Below are 13,192 nucleotides of genomic sequence, written 5' to 3'. Positions count from 1 at the left end.
TTGGAACTCAATGTTAGAGACATATGTCAGCTATGAATCATAGTCGGCATATGTTGCGTATGAAGCCACTCCATGCGGCCCTCAGCGACCTGTAACAATAATGTAGGTCACAGCACATTACATTGTTAAAGAGGTTGTCCACTACTGAGCAACCCAATGTGCAGATTTACTGTGATGGTTTCTAGTTTTGTACTTACGTTATGATCTTGGTTCTGATACTGAATTTATGTACTGAGCTTTGTTCTGGTAATATATTTATATTATGAGATTCGTTTTTGTACTATACGTATGCTAAAAGCTAGGTTCTTGCACTATATTTATGCTATTAGCCTTGTTTTGGTACTATGTGCTTGATTCTGGTACTATATTTATGACTGGAGCTTGGTTCTAGCACTGTAGTCATGTCATATGCTTAATATGTATATGTTATTACATCAACAGTGTGGCAAATGAGTTTTTAGCTTATAGACTGGGAGGACAGACAAGTTTGGATAATGCATTAAATATTATGGTTATGTACAAGTACAGTACATATACATATATATATATATATATATATATATATATATGTATATATATATATTTGTTGTCATGTGAAAGTGGTCTTATTCTGCTTAAAGGTATTATATAATTTTATTTTTTCAACTTTGAGCTCTAAACACAAACTTCAGATATAATTCACCTTAACGTAGTTATGACGTTACAGTTACCAGAAATCTAAGGAGACATCATACATTTTCAACACAACAGAAGCTGGATCACTCACTTCTTGTTGAAAAACATCCAAAATTCTTTCCTGTGACAGCTCCTCAAAGTAAAGTTTGTCACATTCATCAAAATCTGTGCTGACAGTCTCAGGGTTGCAGTTCACTACCACAGTCTTCTTGCCAACCTGGCGTAGGGTACGGATGCTGGAAACTGCACACCAATCGAACTCAACACTGCTACCTAAACAATAGAGGATGCGAGTGTAAATGAAGAAATCCAATAAAAAAAAAGACAATATATAGGTTTAAGCATTTTCAAATATTCTGCAACTTTTCCTATCAGACTGCAAGGTGACTCCTGCAATGGTGCTATACTTTAAGTGGCTGGTATGGTGGTGATATTAACAGAATGGTGACATCAAAGTAGTGGTCATGAAGTACCATCCATTATTCAGGCTAACGCTTCATTCTTACAATGGATATAGTACCTAAACAAGATTAGAAGATAGTTTCCAGTTACATGATGGGCCCAATTATAGAAGGTGCTTCAGTGTAGCTACCAGGTGGCAGAGAAGCAGTCACCCCAAACCCCCTGTTATGATGAGGCCCACCTTCAACTTTATTGGCATCCACAGGACCCGTATATTATTAAATCCTGTGATACAACTCTGTGCTGTCTAAGCTGCAGGTCATTTTAGGCCTGAGGTCCTCAAGAAAGTGTAGTTATTCAACAAGTCAGGTGGTGGTAAGATATAACTGCATATGCCACCTGCGCTCGGATGCTGATTGTACAGAAGAGGACCGCTGCGAGGTCGGAGGATCAAAGGTAGGTGATTATATATTTTATTTTTTTCTTTTGAGGTCTTACTACTTGTAATAAAGAACTAACTGGACAGTGTTAATATAGATTAAGGGGGAAACATTGGCATTATTAATATTGATTAAAGTGGTAATTATTACTATTCACTAAGGGAGCATTGGGGCATTTTCACTCATTAAGGGGTACATTATTATCTGATAAAGGGGTACTCTGCATATTATTTGGCATTATTACATATTATTAAGTGGGCATTATTACTTTTACAGGTGCAAAAACAACAACAGGTTCAGAAAAGGGGGGTATCATAAGGATGGGGAAATGTGAAAAGGGAAATGTATCTTGAGGTGCAAACTCTGCAAAAACTACTTGTGGGCAGAGGTCATCAATACTGTCTGGTCAAGATGGAAAGGACAGAAAAATTGTACTCATCAGAAAGAACATCAACAGTAAGTCACTATGTATCTGATATCTATATCTGGTGTCTACCACTATACGGTCACTGTAGAGTATAGATTATTTTATATGTAACAGCTTTGTCAGATGCTGAGATTCCCCTTATACCTACTACGATTAGAGTGTGTCAACATAGTCAGAACATGCACCACCCAGGTTGGGGCCTACTCAGAAGAGTTTCACTCCCTCTCTGACCCACTAGGTGCTGCGCCTCTATTCACGGCCCAAAGAACTTTGAGTTATACTAATTAGATAGACTTAGTATTAAAATACATACATTTCCCACTATAAAGAATTCAGTTTGTCTTAACTGAAAGGGTTAATCTGCCCCAACGCTACCACCACCTGTGCATGCAGAGATGGTATATTTAGCCAGATGTTGGTTCATAACTGTATCTCACCAGCTCTGGAAATGTGTCTCATTAAAGTTTGAGGAGCCCTAGACAATTATCCGTATAAATGGGAAATAAAACCCAAGGAGGGAAGCCGTTCATGAATCAGTAAGGTTAAAACTCTTTTATCCGCTAGCGAAGATTAGTCTAGTGTGAGAGCTCTCTCTCTTATTAAAAGATAATGACATTTATTTTTCTTTTCCTGGAATCCTTAGAATGTTTTGCATTATAATGTATTTCTTTTGAACCTGCATTGAGGGCATTAGATATATTATTATACAAAATCGCAATAATTAAAATACAGTTTATTAATTTGCTAGGTATCAATGACTATGTTGTAGACCCTGAGGCTTAACTATAACACTGCTTTTCAAATAAATTACTTTCTATATTTTCTCACTTCAAAGGATTAACACACTTAGAGAAGGGTTGGTGTTGCCCACAGTGGACCTAAAAATTCCTCCAAGTACATAGGGGATGATTAATCAAACAGTTTGTGCTAGAACTGCTTGAAATATTATGAAAATATCTTTACGCCAGCTCGACCAACTTTATGAAAAGTGGTATGGCCAACTCTGTTACAATAAATGAATCATAATTTACGCCACAAAAGTGAACTGGCAGACATTTCTGATACAGACACATTACAACTGGAAGATGTGCCAAATTCACTAAGACGGACACACATCCATCCTAATGACTTTAGTGCATCTTACTTCATCGCACCCAGTGTCAAAACTAACATACCAAATGGCTCAGGCTCTTTATATGTGGAGTAAAAAATATGGCACTAATATGTTTCCTTTTCGAGGGCTCGGATAGGGTCCAACCCCTAGGGTCCAGTAATCAAAAATATAGAAATCCGGCATTCCAGAATACCATGAATAAGGATACATTTTATTTAATACATGTGATCCATCTTGGTATGTTAACGTGCTAATGACACTTGGCTCCTGCTCAGCTGCAATCCTTATTGCATGAGAGGACAGGTGCGGTGGAGATGGAGAAGAAATTAATTTCTCCTTCTCCTCCATTGCCGACGTCCGCAGGAATCACACCGCACTCTGGTGATATCTGAGGGCAGTGCGATGCTTCACACACACCCATAGACTTATATTATCCAATTCACGGATGCAAATCACATCTGATGCCCTCTCAATGGATGTGATACGCTAATGTGACTCCGGCCTTACTCGTCTATCTCCATGAGTCCCATAGATGCCGCCATCCATACTGTGGAGTCAGGGACCTACGTTCTTGTGATCATTGACAGTGCCTGTGGTCGGATTGCTAGAGATCATACATTTATTAATACCAATGCTGTAGATAGGAGATTAATGATGTTTGGGGAAAAGCCCCTTAATGACGATATTTCAATTCAATTGTTATAAGGTGTTATAAGGGGATATTTTTTGCTTCAATTAATGTGATTATTTTTACCACATGGTCAGACTTTTATCATCCTATGAAGGCACCTAATTGGTTTGCAACACATTGTTTTCCTTATGATCCACCACGTTATGGGATTATCCTTTAGCTAAATATAATAACAGTGACCTTATTTGGGCAGGGAAAATGGGCCCCTCCTGTGATATATATATGCCCCTAGCCCCTACTGTAATGTATATGCCCCCAGCCACTCCTGTGATATACATGTCCCCAGCCTTTCCTATGATGTACATACCCCAGCCCATCCTCTCATGTATATGACCCCCGTATCTTCTTTTAAAACTTCATTGCAAAGAGTAGACTGCGTTCCAGACCTGCACAATTCTAGAAAACCGGTTGCGAGCAGCACCATTAATACCACCTAAAATCACAGCCGCACCAAACAGAAGCAGCTCCATCAGGGGTGAGATAATTGCAATATATGTTTATATAGCAGGCTAAATATGAAGTTGATAATTTTCTACAGCCTCCAAATGATGACATAAATATCCAAATGACCCCTGGCAGAAATAAAAGGTTCTCCACCCCTGGTAAGAATAAATAATAGCATTATCTTACGTGTCTGCTCTTGTCACTATTTGAAGTCTCATTTATCTACTTGTTTTTTATTAACTGTTTATTATAGACATGAGGGGATGACAGGACTCAGACAGTACCTATATGATACGGGCCACAGCCGAGAACCATCATTCCATGGTCATCAAACTTTATGTCATGCTCCTGGGGAAGAAATGAGTAAAGGCATTAACCATAGCAAAGATATATAGATCATAAAAAGTCATATTAAAGGGTACTCACTACAGCTCATAGGAAATGTCTCATCAAACCTTATCATTGTATCACATTTCTAATAGACAACACAAAAGTGTGTAACTATTATTCTTCTGGGAAGAATGCTCTGGGGTTTTCTTGGTTTACACAATTTTCCTTCAATATTTCCATCAAGAAATTCTATAAGAAGGTTACTATATATAAGACAGGCCAATATTGACCTTACAGATTAGGGCAATTTCGGCATTAGCCTATTTGGCTACAATTGACAGTGTAAAAAAGTTTATCTTTGTACTAACTTTGAGCTAATATGGATAACTAGTATTTTTGTAAAACAGATCACAAGAACTGAAGCTATTTCACCCCTGACGTACAATAAGAACATCATAGTACCTGTCCATTGTAGGTAAGGTAGAGGTAGTTAGTTATTGCCGGATATTCAGCAGCCAATGTATCAATCTGCAGAATGAAAAAGCATACAATTTCAATTAATCCTGAAATATTAAAGTCTAATATTCCCCCATTCACGCAGGGACAATGATGTTAAAAATGGCACCAACCACCAAATCCTAAAAATAATTTAAAAAGTTTTTAACAAATTTTGGGCTCGATTGATTGCATTTGATGAGTTTTTAGTGGTATGTGCCAATATGTATATATATAAAGCTTGATAAAGACGGGTCACCGTTGAAACGTTGCCACTGGAGGATCAGTAAAGTATCCACTTTTTTTCACATTTAATTTGAGTGCTGCCTATTTTTTTTACTTTTATATATATATATATACACTCACTGGCCACTTTATTAGGTACACCTGTCCAACTGTGTGTTAAGACTTAATTTCTAATCAGCCAATCACATGGCGGCAACTCAGTGCATTTAGGCATGTAGACATGGTCAAGACAATCTCCTGCAGTTCAAACCGAGCATCAGTATGGGGAAGAAAGGTGATTTGAGTGCCTTTGAACGTGGCATGATTGTTGGTGCCAGAAGGGCTGGTCTGAGTATTTCAGAAACTGCTGATCTACTGGGATTTTCACGCACAACCATCTCTAGGGTTTACAGAGAATGGTCCGAAAAAGAAAAAAAATCCAGTGAGCGGCAGTTCTGTGGCCGGAAATGCCTTGTTGATGCCAGAGGTCAGAGGAGAATGGGCAGACTGGTTCGAGCTGATAGAAAGGCAACAGTGACTCAAATTGCCACCCGTTACAACCAAGGTAGGCAGAAGAGCATCTCTGAACGCACAGTGCGTCGAACTTTGAGGCAGATGGGCTACAGCAGCAGAAGACCACACTGGGTACCACTCCTCTCAGCTAAGAACAGGAAACAGGCTACAATTTGCACAAGCTCATCGAAATTGGCCAGTAGAAGATTGGAAAAACGTTGCCTGGTCTGATGAGTCTCGATTTCTGCTGCGACATTTGGATGGTAGGGTCAGAATTTGGCGTAAACAACATGAAAGCATGGATCCATCCTGCCTTGTATCAACGGTTCAGGCTGGTGGTGGTGGTGTCATGGTGTGGGGAATTTTTTCTTGGCACTCTTTGGGCCCCTTGGTACCAATTGAGCATCGTTGCAACGCCACAGCCTACCTGAGTATTGTTGCTGACCATGTCCATCCCTTTATGACCACAATGTACCCAACATCTGATGGCTACTTTCAGCAGGATAATGCGCCATGTCATAAAGCTCGAATCATCTCAGATTGGTTTCTTGAACATGACAATGAGTTCACTGTACTCAAATGGCCTCCTCAGTCACCAGATCTCAATCCAATAGAGCATCTTTGGGATGTGGTGGAACGGGAGATTCGCATCAGGGATGTGCAGTCGACAAATCTGCGCCAACTGTGTGATGCCATCATGTCAATATGGTCCAAAATCTCTGAGGAATGCTTCCAGCACCTTGTTGAATCTCTGCCATGAAGAATTGAGGCAGTTCTGAAGGCAAAAGGTGGTCCAACCCGTTACTAGCATGGTGTACCTAATAAAGTGGCCAGTGAGTGTATATATATATATATATATGCCATTTATACATATATGTGCCATATATATATATATATATATATATATATAAACACTTGGGGATCATTAACTTTACCATTAACTAGGACTTGGAGATTCTAGTTAATGATAAACTTACCTGGAGCAGCCAGTGCCAGGCAGCGGCTGCAAGGCAAACAGGATCATGGGGTGCATTATAAAAGATCTGAATACACATGATGAGAGCATTATTCTGCCTCTGTACAAATCCCTGGTTAGACCGCACATGGAGTACTGTGTACAGTTTTCGGCACCAGTGCTCAGGAAGGATATAATGGAACTAGAGCGAGTACAAAGGAGGGCAACAAAATTAATAAAAGAGATGAGGGAACTACAATACCCAGAGAGATTAGCAAAATTAGGATTATTTAGTCTAGAAAAAAGACGACTGAGGGGCGATCTAATAACCATGTATATAAGGGGACAATACAAATATCTCTCCGAGGATCTGTTTATACCAAGGAAGGTGACAGTCACAAGGGGGCATTCTCTGCGTCTGTAGAAGAGGTTTTCCCACCAGCATAGAAGAGGATTCTTTACAGTTAGGGCAGTGAGAATCTGGAATTCCCTGCCTGAGGAAGTGGTGATGGAGAACTCAGTCGAGGGGTTCAAGAGAGGCCTGGATGTCTTCCAGGAGCGTAACAATATTGTATCTTAGAGTTATTAGATTCTTTAGAAGGCCTTAGATCTGGGGATTTATTCTGACGGAATATAGGCTAATCTGGATGGATAAATATATTTTTTCGGCCTTGCTAACTATGTTATTATGTTACTATATATATATATATATATATATATATATATATAGTGGTGCCATATTTTATTGTACCTTTTTTATTTACCGCATATATACTTCCTTCATATATTTACTCTCCTGTCCATTTTTCTATTTTCCTGGTTCTTAACGTTGTATGGATTCCTTGTACTTTTTATGTTTTCCTTATTTTTATGTTTTTATGTACAGTATTTTTCAATAAAATTGCTCACTATCACTTATCTTCCAAGTCTTGCTTCCCTTGTTAGGGTCTTTATGATGTGACCAATACTTATATGTAGGACTATAGTATCTTAAGTCATAATTTGCTACTTTTTGGAAAATCACTACATTTGCTGTAAATGTATTCTAGCCCCCCACCCCGCAGTGATTTTATGTACGCCAGATATTTTGGTGTAATTTTTTTCCCCCTAAAAAATGACAAAGAAATAAAGTCCAGTTTTTGACAGCACAAAAATGATTCAGTACACCTCATAGGTCATTTTGAAGAATTTAGTGCAAAAAAACCCTTTCTTATCCCGATGAAGAAGCCTGGTACTGCGAAACGCATTGACTGAAGAAATACTTTTGGTCTAGATTTGGATTTATTACACGGGATACAAGAAGCGCAGATTATCTGTAAATCCTCCTTATCTCTGCAAAGACCATTTTTGGACTCTGCACAAAACTCATTCACCTCCTGCATCATTTTGAAGAATGTGGTGCAAAAAGAAAACATCATTGAACACCACAAGACAGAAAAAAAAGGAAGAGTGACAATTGATGAATCAGGACTTATAGTTTATAAAATCAGTGAAGGCGCATTCTTGATTATCAGCCCATGTAAAAATGCAGCTGAATGCAATATGGCTACAAAACTACTATATGAGACATTTCTGTAAAACTTCCCTTGGTGGCATGTCTACAATCTACAAAATATTGAGCACAAATTCTATTTTATTCCGCATATTTAATAAGAAATAGCGGAGATGTAGCCGGAATAAAATCCATTTATAGCGTGGATATACGGTGTCGCGGACACAATAATATCACAAGACATTCGCAATGATTTTTATAGAAACACTTTGGAGTTTATATAACAATACGAGGCTGTAATTTATATGTTCATCCACTCCAATTATAGAATAGTCACTTTTTTTAATGCTCTATTGCAAAGAACAGAATATTCTAGTGCTATATAAATAACGCGTTATTAATAATAATGACGATAATAATGTCATCCATAGGTTATTAATATGCACGGCTCAGCTACTGCAGTCATATAATATACTGTATGGTCTGTGAGTGACCATAGACTACATAACCCTGTCTGTGGCTAACCGTCCAGCAATGAAAGAGTGCCACATTAATTAGCTCAAACCAGGATTCTATTACTTCATGGCAAATGACGGGATCAAGCGCACAAATGCATCCGTGCTACGACAGCGAATACCAAGTAACTTCATTAAAACAGAGGCGCTCGCCATGAATGCAGAATTACTTTGGTAATGATGGGGCACTTAAAATAAAGTATTAGCCCATAAAACAATGTTAGCACCTCGGGAGATGGCTGCGAGGCTAGTTTTTTCGAGCCAGATGCTGCACGTTTAAACCAGGTCAGCTCCTGATGTTTCGTGATTACAGGTTTTTATATACTGTTTAATTGCCACTTCAGCGGAACGCCGCCGTTTCAATGGGAGCTCTCAAAGAGCAAGCGTCGGAATTGCTTTGTGGGTGAAATAAGAAATGATGAAAATGGAAAATGAAATTGCCTGACAAAGAGCAGGTTAATCTGTCCGATGATATAAAAAATATCGAGATTTTAATAGCAATATCATCTAAGCCAATCAGAATTTTCCATTTGCACTTTTGCTTAAAAAGATCCAATTGGCTCAGATAGGAAGAGGATTCTAGCCGGAAGACTTTCATGGATTTACAAAGTTCCCAAAAAAATCACGGAACATTTAAGGAGGAAAAAATACTCTGTATATTCTTACCTTTGGGCCATGTTCACACCTTCAGTATTTGGTCAGTATTTTACCTCAGTATTTGTAAGCCAAAACCAGGAGAGGAACAATCAGAGGAAAAGTCTAATAGAAACACGTCACCACTTCTGGATTTATCAGCCACTACTGGTTTTGGCTTACAAATACTGAGGTACAATACTGACCAAATACTGAAAAAAAAGCATAAGTTAAAAGAAAAAATAAACAAATAAGAAAGAGACACTGCCAGTCTGAATCGATGTTCCTAGTCATGCCAGAATTAAAAAATATGTCCAATGTGTAAAAATAATTTATAATGAGAGGGGAATACTATTTAAAATATTTTTAGTGGTCCTTTGTGGTGTAAAAAAAATTAAAAATGTAAAAGTTACCTGAATATCCAAACTAGCAATTTTTTTTTAGAGCCGCTAAAAGCACATGTGCGATAAAACATGAAATGTTCTGGTTAGGAAGGGGGAAGTCATAAACCGGCAAATCAAGTTTATATTGTTCATTTGTCTCCTTGGACATTCCGTTTGTCTGTACTATTTTAGAAACAGACAAATGGAATAATTTATCCATTGCATCAGTTATGCAAATGGAAGCAGAGGGATCTGATTGACTATTATGGGATTCATTTGGTTTCCATTTTTAAAGAGAACTTCTCACCTGTGTTTTCATGTATGAACCAGTACGACCACCTTTCATAGCGCCAATGCTGCATTCCAGAAAGCTGTATATTATGTCCTGACTCCTCCGTATATTCCCAAATAATCTTTTGAAGTGCTCCAATGAGGTATAAAAATTAGCACGGTCCGGTCCGATGGGCATCAATGCAGCGGCCCTTGACCCTCCCCACCCTTGCTAAACTCCATCCTCCCGCTGTGATTTATGTGGATGACGCATCCTGAATCATCTACATCAGTGTTCCCCAGCTCCAGTCCTCAAGGCCCACCAACAGATCATGTTTTCAGGATTTCCTTTGTATTGCACAGGTGATGCAATTATCACCTGAGCAATACTTAAGGGGGTTTTACACTAAGCGATATCGCTAGCAATATCGCTAAAACGTCACTGGTTTTGTGACGTTATAGTGATATTGCTAGCGATATCGCTATGTGTGATACTTACCAGCGACCGGCTCCCCCGCTGTCCATCGCTGATCGCGCGAGAATGTCCGGCTCCATTTCTCGTCGGGCGCTTCCTGCTGAGACTTCCTGCTGTGACGACGAGCGACGCGTGGAGGCGGGCGGGAGGACGTCAGGATCGCTGTGTGTGAATGGTAAGTATCGTGCGCTGCGTCGCTGCTGCATCGCTGTGAGATCTTTCTGTATGAAAGCTCACTAGCGATCATTTAGCGATGCACCAGCGATCCTGACCTGGTCGGATCGCTGGTGCATCGCTAAATGTAAAAGGGCCTTAAGGAAATCCTGAAAACATGATCTGTTGGTGGGCCTTGAGGACTGGAGTTGGGGAACCCTGATCTACATAGTCAATTGGAACCTCATTTCTGTGTCTAGACATCGGCGGCTTGCACAGGTGTGCTTTGCTCAGCCCTACAGCCTAAAACTTAATTGCGCATACGTAATTCCATCTCTTGCTTACCGGAACCATTTCACCAATGTTGTTTTGTTCCCTGCTGCTGGAATTAAACTCAATTCTGGCAGCAGGGAACAAAGCAATATGGGTGAACTGGCTCCGGTAATCAGGAGACAGAAAGATGTGTGCCGGCGCATGCGCAGTTAGATTTTAGGCTCTTTCCACATTAACCACACGTGTGGGGTTTTAGGTTGTTGCATATGTCCACAGTAGGGAAGATCAAAGTGCACCTATGTGAGCCTCCAAAGTCCGTCAAGAGAAAGTTCTGCATGCAGGGCTTTTTTCCATTCTAAAACTTGGTCACTAAATTGATGATAACTAAATAACAACTTAATGAATTATAAGTAAATGATAACTGATGCAACAGATAAATGAATCCATTTGTTTGTCCATAAAATTGAAAGGCCAAATGGGCATATGAGCAGAGCCTTAAAAATATTATTTAAGAATGTTTGGTGATTTTCATTTTTTAATTTCCCACATCATCATATATTTAACAAAAAAATCCCAAAATATTGTAGTTTTCACTCAGATCGCTGATCCGAATTATAGTTTGACATTTTCGGTGCTTTAAAGATCACTTTCCAGTAGTCATATTATCATCACAGGTAGGATGACAATGACAGATAACACCTACATTCAGATAAAACAAGATCACACTGTTCAGCTCAGCTCACCTCCTCTCCCTCCCTACACACTGACCTCTATATGGATCACAAAACACGTCCAAAAATATATTTTAAAGAAACTAATTAACATTTTCTTTCAGTGGTTTCCTATGGTGAATGTAGCTGCTGTAAAGCTTCTCTCTGAATGCTGGTAATAGTAGCTCGGGCGAGAGGGCTGCAACACATACAGGAAAATGGAGTTAAGAAATCTATCAGAAAATGTTAATGGATTGGACAAAAATAATATGTAGCAGCATCTGGTTTTAATGACTAAAAAAAGTGATATGTTCCCTTAACCCCTTAAGGCCTGCGTGATTTTTTTTCTTCAGTGTTTCTTCCCCTTACTCATAGAGCCATAACTTTTTTTTTAAATCTTTGTGTGGACATAGCCGTGTGAGGACTTATTTTTTGTGGGATGAGTTGTACTTTTCAATGACACCATCCATTTTATCATATGATGTACTAGAAAGCGAGAAAAAAAATCAACTTTGTCAAAATAGCTAAAAATTCCACAATTCCGCAATTATTTTTAGGGATTTTTATTTACATTGTTCATTCCATGGTAAAATGACCTGGCAATCTGATTCTCCAAGTCAGTCCGATCACATAGATTCCAAACATTCATAGTTTTTATTTTACTTAAGTGTTGAAAAAAAATTTCAGAAATTTGTGAAAATAAGAAATAAAAATTCTTTGTGGCGCCATTTTTCTGAAAGCTGCAATGTTTTCAATTATCTGAATATGAAATTATGTGAAGGCTTGATTTTTGTGTACAGAACCAATGTTTTTATTGATATCGTTTTGGGGTACATATGATGTTTTGATCTCCTCTCATTACATTTTTTTGTATTGTTGAGGTGGCCAAAAAAAACAATTGTTGCTTTTTGATTTTTTTTTTCTCAGTTTGCCGCTTACTGATCAGATTATTTTTTTTTAGATTTTGATAGAAAGGACTTTTATGAATGCAGCTATACCAAATATGTGTAATTTTTTTTAAATTATTTCTTAATTTTTAATGGAGGGAAAATGGGGATTATTTGGACTCTTATTTATTTATTTTTTTAAGACTATTTTTTATCTTTTGACTGTATCTGTTAGTCCCCTTAGGCACTTGAACCTGCGATCATCTGATTGCTTCTACTATACACAGCAATAAAAAAAATCACGTTCTCCTATGAACGCCAGTCGCAGGCTGACTTTCACAGGAGTACCATCATAACAGCAGCAGGGGTCTTCAGAAGACACGTGGCTATCATGGTAACGCCCAATGGGCACACAGAACAGCGCGGCCTCCTACCGACATGCTGTAAATGCAGCTGTCACAGATTGACAGCAGCATTTCACAGGTTAACAGCCACAGGCAGAGCTTTTCTCCACCTGCAGCTGTTACAGGCAGATGATGGCTGATTATTACAGCTATCATTTGCTGGGAAATATGTGGGCTCTGCATGTATAAACACCAGTGTAATAATATTATTATTTATTTATATAGCACGATTGATTCCATCAGAGACTGAATTTTTCTAATTTTTAACTTCCCCTTTCTTTGTCTT

General features: G+C 38.6%; 1 protein-coding gene across 1 annotated transcript in view; it reads right to left on the bottom strand.

Moving 5' to 3' along the window:
- CPS1 (carbamoyl-phosphate synthase 1) overlaps positions 1-13,192 on the bottom strand; it is an 86,674-nt gene that overhangs the window by 24,478 nt on the left and 49,004 nt on the right. Inside the window, exons 23-25 of the mRNA XM_073553208.1 lie at positions 4,986-5,051; positions 4,478-4,541; positions 767-948 (exon numbers count right to left, since the gene is read on the bottom strand). Coding sequence (XP_073409309.1) covers positions 767-948; positions 4,478-4,541; positions 4,986-5,051 — 312 coding nt within the window. The remainder of the gene's footprint in view (positions 1-766; positions 949-4,477; positions 4,542-4,985; positions 5,052-13,192) is intronic.

The sequence above is a fragment of the Dendrobates tinctorius genome, unplaced genomic scaffold, assembly GCF_039654945.1.
Source record: "Dendrobates tinctorius isolate UK_male_01 unplaced genomic scaffold, ASM3965494v1 ptg000199l, whole genome shotgun sequence".
Classification (NCBI taxonomy): domain Eukaryota; kingdom Metazoa; phylum Chordata; class Amphibia; order Anura; family Dendrobatidae; genus Dendrobates; species Dendrobates tinctorius.
Note: the sequence above shows the minus strand (reverse complement) of the source record. Positions and strands in the feature narration are given on the sequence as shown.